General features: G+C 46.6%; 1 protein-coding gene across 5 annotated transcripts; it reads right to left on the reverse strand.

Annotated features, from left to right (window-relative positions):
• Positions 1–295: 295 nt before the first annotated feature.
• LOC122443201 (bcl-2-like protein 2) lies at positions 296–16,848 on the reverse strand. Of its 5 annotated transcripts, none has more exons than XM_043471157.1 (7): positions 4,776–7,219; positions 4,302–4,416; positions 3,528–3,595; positions 2,945–3,051; positions 2,391–2,478; positions 2,157–2,308; positions 296–1,223 (listed from the first exon to the last, which is right to left on the reverse strand). In XM_043471157.1, exons 1-7 carry the CDS (start codon positions 5,124–5,126, stop codon positions 1,184–1,186), a joined length of 921 nt encoding a protein of 306 aa, XP_043327092.1. In that variant the 5' UTR covers positions 5,127–7,219; the 3' UTR covers positions 296–1,183. The 5 variants fall into 5 exon arrangements, with proteins under 5 accessions (XP_043327092.1, XP_043327097.1, XP_043327094.1 ...); XM_043471162.1 differs by lacking the exon at positions 4,776–7,219 and adding an exon at positions 4,566–4,691; XM_043471159.1 differs by lacking the exons at positions 296–1,223; positions 2,157–2,308; positions 2,391–2,478; ... (2 more) ...; positions 4,302–4,416; positions 4,776–7,219 and adding exons at positions 11,919–14,859; positions 15,445–15,884; positions 16,355–16,442; positions 16,741–16,848.
• Between the last annotated feature and the right edge of the window lie 316 nt (positions 16,849–17,164).

The following is a 17,164-nucleotide window of genomic DNA, read 5'->3' on the forward strand; positions in this document are numbered from 1 at the left end:
CCAGACCCCAATATAAGAATCTAATGCTGGTATGGGTAATTCATTTGTACATAAATCTTACTAGCCATTCTTTTATATTCCCAGGCTCAGTTAATTTACTTCTCAAATGCCAATCAAGACTGCATGATTTTCAGAAAACTCAAACACACAATGTTCCTGCTAATTGTAATTTTAACTCCTGCTCCTTAATTTAGGTCGCAATTTCCCCTCCACAACACCAGCATTTCCAGAAATGAGAATTAACAGCCATCTGGGATTTAAGAAAGGACAGGTAGATAAATAATCCATACACCCAAAAGGCCAAACATTTTTTATTTTCAAAAACAACTTTATTCATGACACATATTAAAAAAAAAACTCCCACCCCCTGGAAATGAGCTAAAAAAATAAACAAAATCCACCTCCCACCTCCCTGTTCCCACTTCCTCCCATTCCCTCCAAATAAAAGGGAAAAAAAAAAGGCAAAGAAAAACAAAACAAAAAAACTGAAAAACAAAAAACACCCCAAAACCCCCCAAAACAAGGTAGTGCATTTCCCCAGGGGGAAGGGGAATTTACACTGGAGCCGCTGGGAGCGGAACGGAGATCTTCCGGCTACAGAAACCTGCAAAGAAAGACACTCAAAACAGAAAAAGAAACACAAAAGGAAACAAAATAGATCACCAGGCAATCTGGAGGGGCAGGGAGCCAGAAAAGAGGGGTGGGGTGGGTGGTAGACCTGGCAGGACAGGAGCAGGCAGGAGGGGACTGTGAAAGTTAGGGAGAAGATGGAGGGAAGGTAACAAGCAGAACAGTTTGGTGTCCTTCCAGAGCCCTGGGTAAAAAAACCCCTCCTACCACCCATGCCCACCTACCCTTGAGCAGCCCCCAAGGGGGCAGAGGGGAACAGGGAAACAGGGGGAGCAGCTTGCGCGATTGAGACGTGTCCATGGCGAATCCCCAGAGTGAGTGAGCAGCCCCCTGCCCCACTCCCCGGGCCTCCCCCTACTCCCCAAAGCAGGTCCCCCCTCAGCAGTTAGTTATGGGATTCTCCCCCCTTCCACAGTATATCTTTTTTTTTAAAAATATTTTTTTTTTCCATCAAGGTCATCTTCTGTTTTTCTTTTTTTTTTTTTTTAATTCTTTTTTTTTTTTCCTTCTTTCCTCTTTTTTTCCTCTCTCTCCTCCTAATACACACTTTTTTTTAGTAAGGGGAATACCATGATGTCGCTCTAGCCCGGCCCCTGGAAGAAAGAAGGAGAGTTAGGTGTTAACATGATCACTAAAGAGTTCAGCACAAGCCCCTCCCCCGTGGGCCCTCGCCCCAGTTACTGTGAAGGGAAGAGGGGAAAGAAGTTGCCAAGTCCTAAAACTGATCCCCACAATCCCAGAAACAGTGACACACCTGGCAAGTGGGAGGGGAAATTAGCTGTTATTACTTCGCCAAACAGTGGCAATAAAAAAATACATCTGAGACACAGGGGCAAGAAAAAGGACTCCTTGTTTATACAGTTTTCAGTTCTCCACAGCTCTTAAATGCAAGGCTCTCACCAATAAATCTTCCCTAATTCCTCCAGGGAGCAGAGAGGCAAATCTTGTGAAAAGCCAAGATCTATACACCTAATCCCTCTATCTAAATGTACAAAGATGGAAGTACAGAAACAACATGGATGCCACACCAGGCCCAGCATGCACGTTAACCTTGCAAAAGCCTGGCTAGTTATTAGAATAGTAAATATCTTGATCCTCCCACATCGCGTTCCAGGAGGATCAACTAGCCTCTGGTTTTCTTCAACCCTTCCCTATCTCTGGGAAAAGAAGTAAATGTCCAAGTAGTACTTTCACTGCTCTGAGGCCCTGTTCTTCCCAGGCCTCCTGTGTAAACATTTTCACTGTCGTCAACTTTCATGGAAAAAAAAAAGCTGGGAGAAGCAGCATCTCTCAGAACAGGGTGGAGAGATCCAGCCCTTATCACCAATTCCGGCTCCAGAAAAAAAGATGAGACTGGCCACCTGGCCTGGCCTGGCCTGGCCTGCAACTACCTTCCTCACCCTGCACAGGCAGGAGACCAAGTCCCTGGAACCAAGGGGGAGGGTAAAGGAGGGAAGTTCCTCAGGTGAGGAGAAAAGGAAGGGTTCACGGGAGGCGGGGGAGAGGAGCAGCCCATCTATCCTGACCTGTAGACGCGACCCCGGGGCCTGCTGTTAAAACCACTGTAGAATCGAGAGCGGGAACTGTTGTAGTTGGTGGTTCGGGCACGGTATCGGGCTCGTGGGAAACCTCGGTCTGTTGTGCTGATGCCTGGTCTGTTGGTTCGTTTAGGGATCACCTGAGAGTGACAAGCACAACAGAAAGCCTTAGAGTCAACCTGGGGAGTTTACTGAGAACCAGAATGATGGGGTGGGGCTTACCTTGATCTGTCTTCCTCTAAATAAGGATTCATCTAAGGCCAGGGAAGTCCTCACTGACTCTTTGTCTGAGAACTCTATATACGCAAACCTGAAAAGAGTAACTGCCACTTTATCTGAGGTTGAACACAGTAGCTCATAGGTAAAATCCAATTTGCAGGCATGCTTTGAGTACAATGTGTTCACATTTCTAACTACTTGTCCAAAACAATTCTTAATGGAAGATTTTAATCAAAATTTGCACCTACTCCTGGAAAATTATAAAATAGGATCAGAGGGCCCTGGATTTCCAGAGGGTGGAACAAGGTGAAGCCAAGCAGAAGTCGACCCTCCATTCTAGTTCATGATCCCACCCATACCCGGCCCTCATCTTGTTACCTCTTGGGCCTTTGAAAGCAATTTTAAGTATAATACCTGATACATAACATTAATGCCCTATCTTAAAAAAAGATGATGACTACTTACTTTAACATCCAGCTAACTTACTGCTCAATATAAAACATTATTTATTTATTTTTTAACTGTGATTAAAATGACCTCAACTTCCCCACACTTACCCTTTGGGATGGCCACTAAATTTGTCACAGAGTATAGTAACGCGGTTGACTGAACCACAGCCATGAAAGTGTGCTTCCAGCTCTTCTGCTGTTGCACCATAGTCCACCTGTTGGGGGTACATTTCACAGGCAATAGGCAGACTCTCATCTCAACAGATACCCTGCCAAGCCTTTGGGCTGAGCCATCTTTGCGACCCCATGGACTGTAGCACACCAGACTCCTCTGTCCCCGAGAATCTCCAGCCAAGAATACTGGAGTGGGTTGCCATTTCCTTCTCCAGGGGATCTTCCCAACCCAGGCATAGAACCCACATCTTCTGAGGCGGCACGAGGACTCTATCACTAGTGCAACCTGGGAAGCCCCCATATACACCAAAGCACATCAAATCTAGTTCTCTAAGGAACTCTTTTCCTTCCAACCCAAGAGCCTCTGCTAATCACCATTAACTTTCACTTCATTCTAACCTTCCCTCCACTCCTTAAATCCACCACCTATCCTGGAAAGAGTTTCCATCAAGACTCCTATTAAATAATCTCCCAAACTAAGAGTTCCCCCAACCCCAATCAAGGCCCTCGTACATACATTGCCAACATAGATGGAACGGGCATCAGCCTCCATCTTCTCCTCAATGGACATGATCACTGGGCCAGCTTTGAAGAAAAAATAATCAGAAAATAACCCTTGTTTTCTACTTCGCCAATATATGCACCACTACCACCACCATCACCACCGTTAGTAAAGGTAAAGATTTTGGTCTGTTCAATTCCCTGTTGTACCCATTACCTAGAAAAGTCTAGCACATAGTAGGTGCTTATTAAATATCTGACAAGTTATGGCACACATAAACACATTCTTAAAAATCAAAGAAAACAGTACATGAAAGCCCTCCTGCTCCCAAATCAAGTCCCTATTATACCTTTGGTTGAAATTATTTGAAAAATGAACAAAATTATGTGGGCTGAGACTGGACATTTCGAGATTAGAGAAGCCCCCTGCAGCCTGGCATTTTCTCTTAGAACTTCTAACTAAAGGGTCTCCAACTGAACGAAGAACTATTAGACTTGAAGGTCAAACACCAGCTGGCAACCTCCACAAAGAGTAGAGGAGGACTAGGAACAAAGAGCAACACACTTGTAACAAGGACAAAGGGAGGCACAAGACTACCATCGCGAAAACACAGGCCTTGTCTCACAAAGGTCAGAGAAACGCACAATGGACTATGACCACGGCAACTGCCCAGTAATTGCTCAGACAAGCAGCTCCAAGGTTCCGAGTATCTAATTCCATATAAACCGTACTCTCATAACCCTTTCAATCCGAGGACCTGGGCTCCGCGTGCAACCGCCAGTTACTCACCATTGCCCGGAGGTGGACTCATATTCATCTGCTTCTCTACCTCGTTCTGCAGCTCCTTTAGCTTCTCAGCTTCTTCCTCCATCTCCCTAACTCGAGCTTTGATCGCTTCCAGCTCCTACAATGAGTGGGGAGGGTATGGAGAAGAGCTTAAGAGGAACCAACGCAGGGGCTCTGCCCTGCTCTCGATCCGCGCGCGGCCGCAGCCATACTCGGCCATTTCCTTCGCCCCACGCGAGGGTCGTGAAGAAAAGAAGAGCAAGCTACCTTCTCTAGGACACTAGGCACCCATGACGCCGGAGTCAACCCGGCTGGGCCCCTTCTGGCGGTCGAGGCTGCGTCCCCGGCCCGGCCCCAGCCACGTTATTCCCCGCCCACCCCCACCCCCACCCCCCTCCCGCCTCCCGCTCGCTCGAGCTCTGGGCCTCCCGTGACACGGCCGGTCGCCGGCCTCCTCGCTCGCCCTCTTTCCCTCACCGGGTCCTCAATGGCGCCGTCCCCCGGGTCACCCTCGACCAGTCCCGGCTCCTCCTCCTCCTCCTGGTTGCCGGGGGCTCCCGAGCCAGGCCCAGGGCCCGGAGCTCCCGGTGGGGCGCGGGGCCGGGGCGGCTCCTCTTCGGGCTCGGGCTCCGGCTCGGGCTCCAGCAGCAGCTCCTCAGGCTCCAGTTCCTCAGACTCCAAGCCGTTCCCGTAGTCCCCTGCGCCCCCCGGGGCCCCCTCCCCGGCCTCCCCACCGGCCCCGGGCACAAGATGGCGCCGCCGCCCCGGCCCGGAGCCCCGACCGCCCGCAGCCCCCGCTGCTGCTGCCGCCGCCGCCGCCGCCGCCATCGCCGCTCAGACTGGGGCCCGCCGCCCAGCGATTGGAGAGCTGCGCCGGCTTCGCCGAGGATTCATTAGTCAAGCAGCCTGCCCGTCACCACGAGCTAGGGCTCCATTGGGGAATATTACTTGGCAATCAAATAAGACCCCACCCTCTAAGGCGGGGAATTGCGCCAAATTCTCAAATCCCGGTAGGGGAAATCGGTCTGTCAATCAACACACGTCCCACCTCCTCTCAAGTCCTTAGGTAACAATAACGCCAAGCTGTGACGACGTTACTGCTTCTCCCCCGCCTAAGGGCGGGACTGCGAAGTATAACGCTCGGTGATTGGTCGCTGGCAAGGCGACGGGAAAGGAAGTCTTCCGACCGCCTAGCCGAAGTGGCCCAAGCCTCAGATGCTAATTGGCTCGCGAGATTCGGAAGAGTTGACACCCATTTCGCGACAGGTGAACCTTGTCCCCGAACGGACTGCCGGGTCCCATCGAGGGAAAACCCGAGGTCACATGACTAGTTTTTAGGAGGCCGCCATCTTGATGCTGCTGGTTGCCAACTAGTGAGCTCTTGGAAGGTAGAGGCCGGAAACTGCGGCGGTTTCTGGAAACCGGTCTTCTATCAGGAATGCACCAGTAGATGGGATGTTGCAGCAGAGGGTTCTGAACGGCGCTGTCCAGAAAGGAGTTTACCTTTCCTACCTAGGTTATTGGCACCACTATTTATCCACCATCCGTCAGGTCTCCCCAAACCAGAAAGCAGGGAGTAATCCTCACTTCAGTACTAGTCAGGAGTCCTCTATGTGCTGTCTTTCTGCACAGGCATACTTTGCAAGCATTCTGTTCATGCCCCAGTTTCAGCCTGTTCTCTTGCTTGACTTATTTACAGCCCCTTAATGGATCAGCTTCCAATGGGTCACGACCCCAGTTCACACCAGATAAAATCTCAAAACTCCTTAGCTAGACCTTAGAGAACTCCAGACGAGGCTGGAGTGAATGCTATTTCCACGCTTCTCATTCCAGTGGGTGTGTCTGTACCAGGTCTGTGCCTCTGCATATGCATTCCCTCTTCAACCAGACCACAGCAAACCCCATCATCACCTCCCCTGCGAAGCCTTTCACTAGCCTCCCCTCCTCTCCCATGAAAAGCGGGCCTACCTCCTCTGAACAGTTAATCATTTTGTGCAGCCTTTCCTAACTAGTGCTTGTGAGAGCTTGGGGATGAAAGGCTGGTCTCTAATTACATTTGCATCTCCACCTTAGGGCAATATGCCTAGCACACAGTAAGTGTCCAGATGTTTGTTGACCAGAAGATACATTGCCTGGGGATCTGGGTGTCACCCTTCATTTACAACGCTTTCTGAGACTCCAGACCCTGCTTCAGACCCCAGAGGAATTCCACCACACCATTGCACTCTGAGATACCAGTGAAATTTAGTCCTGCAAGACAGGGTTGCCATAGTTTAGTGGTGCTCCTACACATTTATTAAAAAGGAAAGAATGACGGTGCTAAGTTTGCAAGAGGGATAGTTATAGCCAGACCAAGCTACAGTTTGAGCGCCAGATTCACCTGAGCTTAACCAAATAGTTATTGAAACAACCTGGAGACATGTGCATAGCTCGGTAGGGGGTTTTGGATAAGAGGAGATTCCTATTAGCAAACCAAAAAGTCAGAGCTTCACAGTATACCCCACTCTTCCCCTCCACCCTCAATTTTTTTTTCCCCACACAGATCCTTACCTCAGGAACAGGAGAACTTGGAGCAGAGTCACAGTTGCTTAAAATTTCACCGAAAAATACTTCATGAACCATCGCAGCTTCAGTGGTCTGGGAGAACTAAGTTTAGCACCAAAGACAAGCTCTAAAAAACCGAGTTGGCTGGAAGAAAAATCTTTTCTACTGATTTTAACCAAGTCAAGACTTGGATGTTCACTGGCACCTAGTTTAAGAAAGCCAATTAAGGGAAATGGGATTTTTAAAATAATGCCTTTAAATCCAATTTTGTTAAGCACTTGATTTTGTAACAGGCACCATCCTAGACTCCTTGTTATGTTATCTTATTGGATTCTTAAAACAACATTATGAAGTAAGGAATCACAAAACCACAAACTTTTTTAGGGATGAGAAAAGAATGAAGTAATTTGTCCAAGTCATGGAACTAATTAGAAGCGAGCAGGGAATTCAAAACCAGATTTAAAAGCTCAGATCAAAATTACTATAAGGTCCGTTTTAATATACAAAGAGAACATTATGTACGATGCTGAAGTTGGAAAAAGACTAAATTCCAACAATAGACAAATGTTTAGGCAACCTATAATTACATCACAAGATTATGCACTGGTTTTTTAAAAAAAAGGTTTACACTGATAATTTGCAAAAATTTTTGTTAGGCCAAAAAAGTAGAATGTAAAATTGTATATAAAATGTGATTAAAGTTATGTATACCTGGTTTAAAAAAAAAACAACAACTTGGGCGTTGGGGGGAAAACGAATAAGAACCAAGACAATCTTTTCTATGGCAATATGCAACATATTTTTTAAATATTGAAAATTTTAACCCAGTAATTGTTTCTTCTAATCTGTTCTAAAGAAATAATCTAAAACCTAGATTAAAATTTGAGAATAATGATGTTCATCAAAGTGAAAAAAAATGTAAACAACAATGTCCAAGTGGGCATTTTTCAGGGAAATTATTATACAAGCATATATTGTAATTTTATATAGTCATTATGTCTTCAAAACATGTGTAATGACAAGGAAAATGCTCGCATTATAATGGTAAGCAGAACGGCAGTATACAAAATTATGTATACAGTATGATCATAATATATAAGCAGACAACAGAAAAGAAATATACCAAAATGTTAACAGTGATCCTCTCTGGATAGTAGGATTATGATTAATCTTCTTTATAATTTCCCATGTTCTATGTTTTTTCCACAATATCAATTATTATTTTTATTTAAAATTTTAAAACATCCACCTTTCCAACTTACTCAATAAACATGATTACTTTTACAAACACATTTTTAAAAGATATTTGAATGGTGATTTGTAAGATACTTTCCTATTAGGCTGTAAACTGTAAACGGCAGGGGCACTTTCTTAATTATCTTTGCATTGCCATTGACTATCACTGCTCAATAGGTGCTAACTGAATGGATGATCTTCTGTAATAATCTTTTTAATTTATATTTAATTGGAGGATAATTGCTTTACATGTAATAATCTTATATCCTGTGTTTGTTGATGCATAGAGAACATCAAAGAGATGTTTTCCTCTGTGAATGAATTTTTTAAAAAATTGGTATGTAATGATACAAGGTTCACCCATTATAAGTATACTTTTCCTTCAGTGGAAGTGAAAGTGTTAGTTGCTCAATCCTGTCCTGTCCATGCGGCCCCATGGTCTGTCCATGGAATTCTCCTGGCAAGAATATTGGAGTGGGTTGCCATTCCCTTCTCCAGGGGATCTTCCTGATCCAGGGATCAAACTGGGGTCTCCTGCATTGCAGGCAGATTCTTTACCTTCTGAGCTACTAGAGAAGCCCCCTTTCCTTCAGTAATAACCTATAAATAGAAGGCCATGGAGTTTCAGAAAAACTGTAACACAGTGATGTTGTGCCCTAGAAAGAGGAAAAATGCCTTAAGGAAAGTGAGTGGTCAGTCTAGTTGAGAAAAGGAGAATTAAATCCGTAAAAATGGATGAGGGCATGTCCAGTTCTGTCCAGAAGGGAAAAGTTTTCTCACTAAATATATAAATACTTGGGTTCCTAATATAGTTTCATCCTTATTTTTAACTCCTGCTTTGAAAATTTTTCCTTGACTGCTGCAATAATTCCCTCTAATCTATAAGTACATTGTTTAATATGGTAGCCACCAGTCACACATGGTTACTCTGAGCACTTAAAATGTGAAATGGTCTGAATTGAGATGTACTGCAACTGTCAGATATACACTGAATTTCAAAGACTCAGGATGAAAAAGTGACTAAAATGACTTAAAAATTGTACAACATTAATTACAGATTGAAATTATAGTAGTCTTTATATACTGAGTGTAAAAAATACTATTAAAATTAGTTTTACCTGTTTCTTTTAGCTTTTCTTAATGAGGCTACTAAAATATGTAAAATACCTATGTGGCTTGCATTCTATTTCTATTGGACAGTGTTGACACAGAACCTTGGAACCTTGATCATTTACTTACCTCTGTTATGAGTCCATTCCAATTATTTTCTAATGCAGAGTCTGCCCTGGCCTACCTTAACTCCCTAGGTCCAACCTTGAGGGGAAGTGGAGTTGCCATTAGTGAGAAGGAACCTCTGTTGGGCTGCTTAATCTCCATTCTGCTTGGTTAACTTTTAGAAGACTTTGTGCCCTTAAAACCTTGTTTAATATGCTGTACCTTATAAAATGTGTTCCTTATCAAAACTTCCAAAAATACTGATAGCAAAAAAAATAAAATTACCCATAAAATCCACCATCCAGAGATAATCACTAATGATATTTTGGCATATGCCCTTTCTCAAACTTTCAATACACACATACATATAGAGGTATATGTATGTATGTGTGTGTATACATATTTTTTTAGCAAAATGGGATCATACTGTATATATTGTTTTCTACTCTATTTTCTTTTTTACAATAAGATACAGAAGCATTCTTCCATATCAATAAAAATATTTTTCCAATTTCATTTTTCATGACTTTATTCAGAAGTTACATTAGAAATGAGGACTTTTCTGATCATTCTATTTATCATTGAAATTTATACATACACCTTCCCAATCCTACCCTAATGAGATATTTTATTTTTCTCCATAGCATTTGCCCCTAACATGAAATGTTATGTTAATTAATGCTGTGAAATTTATTTATGTAGGTAGGTAGGTAGTTATTTAGCTTTGTTTGTTTCCATTACTCGAATACAAGTAACATAAAGGCAGAAATTTGTGTCTATTTGTTCACTTCTCTAGCTCAGTGCCTAAAACTGTCCTCAGCACACAGAGGATGCTTGAGTGTTTGCTGAGTGAATGATTGAATTAATAAAAAACTATATCATTACATTATATTATCTTTTTTGGTTGATTTTTTAAAATATTTATATCTCACCTGTATCCACATTTAAGACAGCTTTTAAAGTTTTCAAAGGATCTGCTCTCAACTAAAAACAGAATATCTATAATCCATCCATTTGCTAGAAAGTACAATTAAATGTTGGCCAATTTTCATCAGAAGTGTCATTTGGAGAAATAACATTCACAGAGAACTGTGTGAAGAATAAACAATCCATCTGTCCATTTAGATAGTCTGAAATTTAGCCCTATTTTAAACTATGGCATCAGAGAGCATATTTGGGCTAAATTGTGATGATTCTGATAAAACAAGCTTAGGACCTCCTGAATCCTCCTTTGGTGTTTCTGCAAGAAACGGTAGTGTAAAACTCAACCTCGTATTGCTATCAGGTGCTATATAGATGGTGATGTTCACTAATGGTACCCAGTGTCTTCTCTGAAGAGCCACAAAACTTTTTGCTACCTTGAGGAACTGAAAAGTTTTATAAATCCTAAAAGGGATGTGAATCTCATTGTTCACCAATTTTCCTTAGCTGCCAAGAAGCTCAGAGTTGAATTCATAGCCTACCTTTAGTATTTGGCAATACTGCTTAGAGAATGCTTTTCTGTGTTAATTGTCCTTTTGCTGTCATTTTATTGTACTACATCAATTTTCCCTTTACCCTTACTTTAAAAATCTACATTTTCCTATTGTTTTTTCTTTTGTATTATAGTAAGATATTACAAATGCTTTTTGGAATTAGGCAAATTATAAACCAATCAAACCACAGTAGGAATAAATCCACTAGCTAATATAGCCTGGTGATAGGAACTGTTAAGACCATCTAATTCCCTTTTCCCAAAAGCCATGCTCACTAAGCCACTCTCTGATTTTAATGGCTTGTCCTATAGATTTTTCTATATAGAGAGAATAGAAATGCAACAGTACATTCCTCTAAGCAGTGTATTTCTCACTGCACTTTAACACATAAACCAAATACCATGTTATTGTATTGGATTATAGAAAGACTAGAAACTCCCACTTGTAATTTCAAATTAAGATACTATTCTTGTCAGACATGACTTTGATATGGTCCTAGACTAGAAGTACAGAGGGATGGGCTAAACAATTCTATAGATCCCATCCAGTTTAGCGGTTCACATTAAAATGGCTGAAACCAAATATCTCAGGGGACCAGCAAAGTAAACAAGGGCTCCATTTTTGCCAGACTTAAGTCTGAAGTAGATAGCAGGATATTGAGAAACGTTCATCATCACACACTCCTGATCAGAGGCTAAACCACAACTGGGGACTTGATTCCATCATAAAGATTTTTGATAGGTTTTCTTTGTTTCGTTTTGGGTTTTGTTGTGGCTATCCCAAAGCACCATATACACGCACCCTCTCAAAGGCTTGGGTTGGCACAGATGCAGTTCTTGGCTTTGGCATTTGGCTGAGATAGGGGGGTGGAGGAACAACTGATTTTTTTTTTGGCCCGGCTTTCAGGATCTGAGTTTCCTGTCCTGGGATCGAATTCAGGCACTTAGGCAGTGAAAGTGTGGAGTACTAACCACTGGACTGCCAGGGAATTTCTTCTTCTTCTTTTTTTTTTTTTAATTTTTTATCTCAATATTTTCCCAAAGCCCTATTAATCTAATTCTTGGCCTTAACAAGGTCATGATGAAATGATTAGATCAAGAAATGTCCTGACCGCAGGCTATACAGTATAGAAGTCACAAACCCTGCTCAGTCCTTCTCATTAAACTTCTGGGCTTTATTTATTTATTTTTTTAATACGACCATTACATATTACACAAAAATAAAAGTCAAATGAACTTGGTATTTATAAATTATTAAATAAAAATACAGGAATATATATTTATATTTATAGAGCTTTTCTTCTCTTCTAAACTAACCAAATCTGTTCTCCCGCCGCTTTATGATTTTAAAAAAGTAAAATAGTGTATGCCCCAGGATAAGTGGGGAGTGGGGTTAATAAGTGCAGGACCTAGTTGCCCTACTTCTGCTCCTTCCTTGGCCTAAGCAAAGTCCATATTTGTCCCTTTGGGCTCTGGAGAGCAAGAAACACCCTCTCCACCTATTTATTCTCTGAAAAATGGCAATAAGATTTATTTCCCTCATTTTTAAAAAAATGAAATGGATTTAAAAATTGGGAGCCATACTCAGCCATCTTGGCCAAGAGCTAATCCCAAGGAACTATATGGCTCTAAAAGAGAGTCTCTAGTTTTCCCTGACAGAAGTCTCTGGGGTTTCCATTCCCTCTCAGGCTAAGAAGGGCAGGACATGTCAAAACTGCCCTCCGTGGTCCCATCCAAGCTATACCTCTGGAAATCAGCCCACGCCCTTTTCCCTTTCAGAAAACAGCACTCCTTCCACCCAGGTGTGAAGGCCTCCGAGCAGGGCTTTTTGGTGACTGACCATGGTCCCTGCCTCCCCTGTCTGCTACAGGTTCCAGGAAAACTACGAGGGCTGGACGTTCTGTGGTAGAGGGGCGAGGGAAGAGTCTGCCCCAAACCTGGGGGAGCACAGGCTCCCATTTGGAGCCGATGGTCTAGTCAGTGGTTTTCCAACTTTCTTTTTTCAGCAGCAAACCCCTTAATGCAAAAAAAATCTTACCCTGAACCCCGATATGTAAGACAGCTACAGGGGAGCTGTTCTGTTTGAGGGCAAGTCGCCTAGCCTGCTCAGCACCCCTGCTTCGTCTCCCCCAAGGACTCCTGAGGCAACCCCTAGGAAACTTCAGGATCCTGCCAAGCAGGTGGAAAACCAATGGCCTAGTTTGTCCTGAGCAAGTCAGAGACACCCCCCACATACCCCAAAACTGCCTGCCACAGACCAGCTCTGAGTGCCTGGTACCAGCATACTCACAACAGACCAAGTGGCCCATGCAGTCCACCACCTCCCCTATAAATATCATTAAAAAGTGCAGCCCTCCTCAAAAGCAAAAGTCTGAGCTAAACACCTGAGGCCAATTTTGGTCCCACGTTCTGGTGAGTACAACTATGTCGCCACATTCTAGGACCAGTGAAAGTCTCCAAGAGTCAACCATGGTCTAGCTAAGCAGGTCAGTGCTCAGGATCAAGGGCAGGGTTCTAGAGCACTGTGTCAGAAGAAGTCAGCATTGGAAAGCAGCAATTTTAGCACCTTGGAAAGTGCAGCAGTGAGGTCTGGCTCAGGACATGCATCTGGAGTGAAATCAATCATGTCTTTCTCAAAAGAAAAAGCTGTCATCTGAATCTGTTCTAGAGGACTGTGCGTTCTAAAGTTAACATCCTCAGACTCTGAGGTACGGACAAGTAACACCCATGCAAACAGTGTGGCTTCCAAGAAAATATCAATGCTTCTAGGTCATGGGAGGTACTCTGGAACCCAGACACCTGGCCTTTAATGAAGCAGCACCAATGCCCACCACATGGACCAGGCCAGCCACAGAGTTTACATGTCACCCTCACACGGGGTTCAGAGCTGGAATGTTCCTCTCAAGGCATCCACAGTCTTTCCGAGACACAGTGCAGGACCAGACTGTATTCCAGGTCTGCATTTACCTCCACACACTCAAAAGGAAAATTAGTAAGAGCCCCAATTTAGAGTTTAAGTTTGGATACAGAAGGTCCCAGAGATAGGGAACCCTTTAGGCACCAAGGCGCCCCAGTGGGAGAGGAGGGCAGGGGCAGCTCCAGCTCCCAAAGCCCCCACCCACCGCAGGCTCCACAGCCCTGCCTTTCTGTCAGAGCCCAGGAGGCAGCAGCAAGTGTATGATGCATAAGGAAGGGGGATGATGAAGGAACAAGGCCAGCTATAGAACTGCTCTTCTCTCCAAAGCCCTGCTGACAACTTTCTGCAAAAAAGTGGCCAGAGCCCTCAGCCTGGATACAGTGTTTCTCCCTCAGCCTTGAGGCAGCAAGACAAGGGGGAGAGGGAGGGGAAGGTTGGGAGGAGGGACAGAGAGGTGCCCTTGTTCTCACCACTGCAAGAGGGAGTGAATGTTTTCTCTCCAAGGAATCTCACCCCCGCCAGATTAGACAAGCAGCCCAGCATGCACACGAGCACTCGTGCACATGCACACTCGTGTCTCAGCAGCCCTCAGTCACAGCACCTCTTCCTAGCCCCTGAGAACCCCGAGCTCCCATTCCAAAGGGATGTGCCTTCTGTATTTGCCCCAAATCCCACTCATTGAATGGAGATGCCAACCCCCTCTGCAAGTCCACCTCCCTCAGGACAGCAAATCAAGCTCCAGGCAGAGTTTCCTGTGCCTATACCTACAGGCATGATCCTTCCCACCTCCCCCCAACCCTGGAATGACTCCATCTCCTGACTTTCCAAATACATTCCACAATGTCTCCAGCTCACTCTTTCAATTGCCTGCTTGGCACACTCAGCTCCCTCACACGCCACCTTTCCCCTTCCAATTCCCGTTCCATGCCCATTCTTTCCCCCACTTCTTCCAAGGGCATTCCTCCACTCTGCTCCTGCTCTCCTGCCCCCCAGCCACACCTCACCCCACCTGGCCCTGGACTTTCTCACTTGCTAGCGAAAAAGGCCCCTACGGTTACCAGGGCCCCCAGTGCCACGGCCCCCGTCAGCACTGTCCTCACTGAGGCCCAGTTCCCCTCCCGCAGACGCCGCGCCTCCTCCAGGGCCCCGTCCCCGTATAGAGCTGTGAACTCCGCCTGTGGGAGAGAAGGGAAGTAGGAGAGAAAGAAGGAGAAAGGGCCATCAGGAGAGGGAAGAGTGGAGAAAAGAGGAGAGGAAGAGCTCCAGTTCCATCCACTGCAAGCACTACCCCACCCCCAGCCCCTCGGATCCCCCCTGAGCACCTGGCTCATTTGCCCTTCTCTACCTCAGGTGAATCCCATCTGAAATTTCCCTGGCCAAAAATTCTGCTCAGAACTGGCATCCTTTGTCAAGGCTTGTCTGGCCACCAGCCATCCCTGATCCCTGACCAGGTACTCAGGTGTAAAAAATCTGTGATGGTTGGATGCCGTTTCTGTGCAGGCCCTGCCTGGCTACCGTGTGTTCTATCCTCTGCTTTGGGCCATGAGCCCCCGGAATGATGACTGCATGGCAGCCCTGGAGTGCAGAGTTCAGAGATGCCCATAGTGAGGGCACCTGATTCCACCCAAACAGGCAGACTCGGCCCCCACGCCTCACTCCCAGCACGGCCGCCCCCCAGGTCCAGCCAGAGCCCCCCGTCTTCCCCCTGGAGACCCCCTTTTCGGAGGGATATGCAGAGCAGCAATCAAGAAGCTCCTTACCCAGCCCCCGCTGCTGTGGATCCAGTCAGCCAGCCGCGTCTCCAGGTAGGCCACCATCCACTCCTGCACTTGTCCCACAAGTGGCTCCATCTCCTTGTTGACACTCTCAGCACACAGTGCGGCTCCAAAGACAAAGAAGGCCACAAGGCGGCCCCAGTTGGGGCCCCCTTGGAAGAGTTCATCAGAGACCTGGGTGAAGCGTTGCTGGGCCGAGCCTGGGGTCACATGCAGCTGAGCTGCCAGATCGGAGAAGGTGCGCCGGAAGCGGGTCTCGAACTCATCTCCAGCTGCCCGCATGGCTTGGTGTAGCGGGTCAGCTGCTGGGCCCTCCCCAGGGCCAGCTCCACAAACATACCCCTTCTGCCTCAGCTTATAGCCCACAAAGTCTGCCACTAGAGCCCGTGTGTCTGGGGCCGAGGCTGGGGTCGCCATCCGGGCGGCTGTTGGAGTCAAACATAAAAGACTGGCATAAATATATGGTCAGAGGCCCGGAAGGAGGTATTTCAGGTTTGGCCAGCCCATGAGACAGGCAGGGAGGTGAGGGGAAATCTCAGAGACCTCTGGGCCGAGAGGGGTGAAAGCAAAAAAATTAGGCCATGGCGAGGGGCACCACGGCTAGAGGGGCTGGCCCCTAAATTCGTAATATGCCAAATTCAATATAACACAAGTAAATTTCATCTAAAATACTTTAGATTCTTTCCATAACAAGACAACAACAGCTCTATGACACCCCTACAACCCCTCCCCCTCCAGTACACACCTTTTTGGCTAGAGGAAGGGGCTTGGGGCCTCCTCAGGGGCAAGATGCGAAGATGCTGGCAGAGGCACAAGATGGGGGAGGAGACAGGGGCCGAAGGGAAAGCGGGGAAGCAAAGGATTGCCTGGGACAGAGAAGGAAGGGGACACTCACCCAGCCTGGATGGCAGCTCTTAGGACCCAGCACTGGTGGCAAGGAGCCCCCAGCTGGGGCCTTTCATCCTCCTGCCCAGCCTGGAGCCCTGGGAAGGGGAGGGGAGATCAGAGCTAGGTGGGGAAGACTAGGAATCAGGGTCTGGGCTGAGAAGGGCTGGGGTTGCAGCTCCCGGGATCAGGCCCCTGCCCCCAACGCTCTACCAGCTGTGTGGCCGAATCCATGTTTAATGACTGTCCTCCCGGGAAACCCAGGGCCAAGGGCTTCCTGCCGACACCATCTCTGCTCCCGGCTCCCCTCAGTGCAGCCCAGAGGCCCAGCTCCTCCCTCACCCCCACCCTCAGCCGGGCTCCAACCCCGCCTGCCTGCCAGGTTAGGGATCTCACGGGTCAGGCCGCTGCCGGGATCCGGCCGTTTCCTGGTGCAGGAGCTGGGAGGGAGGGAGAGAGGGAGGAAGGGAGGGAAGGAAGGAGGGAGGAGAAAGGGGGGGCGGGAGGGAGGGCCCGGCGCCGGGTGATGATGGGGCCCAGAGATGCGTCCAGAGAGGGGGCGGGGCTGGGACGCAGGCTTGGGAAGAGCCACAACTCAGGAAGGGAGAGGGCCGCTGGAGGCCAGGAAGAACAGGGCCAGGAGGGCATCGAGGGCCAGGCAGGCTGTGAAGAGAAGCCGCTGGGCCTCATGAAACCTTGCAGCAAATTCAGCATTTCCAGAAGATCTCTGATATTCCATGCACTTGTTGAACTCTTCCAGGACTGGAGTGGGTGCCCAGAAAAGAGGAACAGTTCCCATGCTGGTGGGAACTGCCTGCCA

The sequence above is a fragment of the Cervus canadensis genome, chromosome 6, assembly GCF_019320065.1.
Source record: "Cervus canadensis isolate Bull #8, Minnesota chromosome 6, ASM1932006v1, whole genome shotgun sequence".
In the NCBI taxonomy this organism is placed as follows: Eukaryota; Metazoa; Chordata; class Mammalia; order Artiodactyla; family Cervidae; genus Cervus; species Cervus canadensis.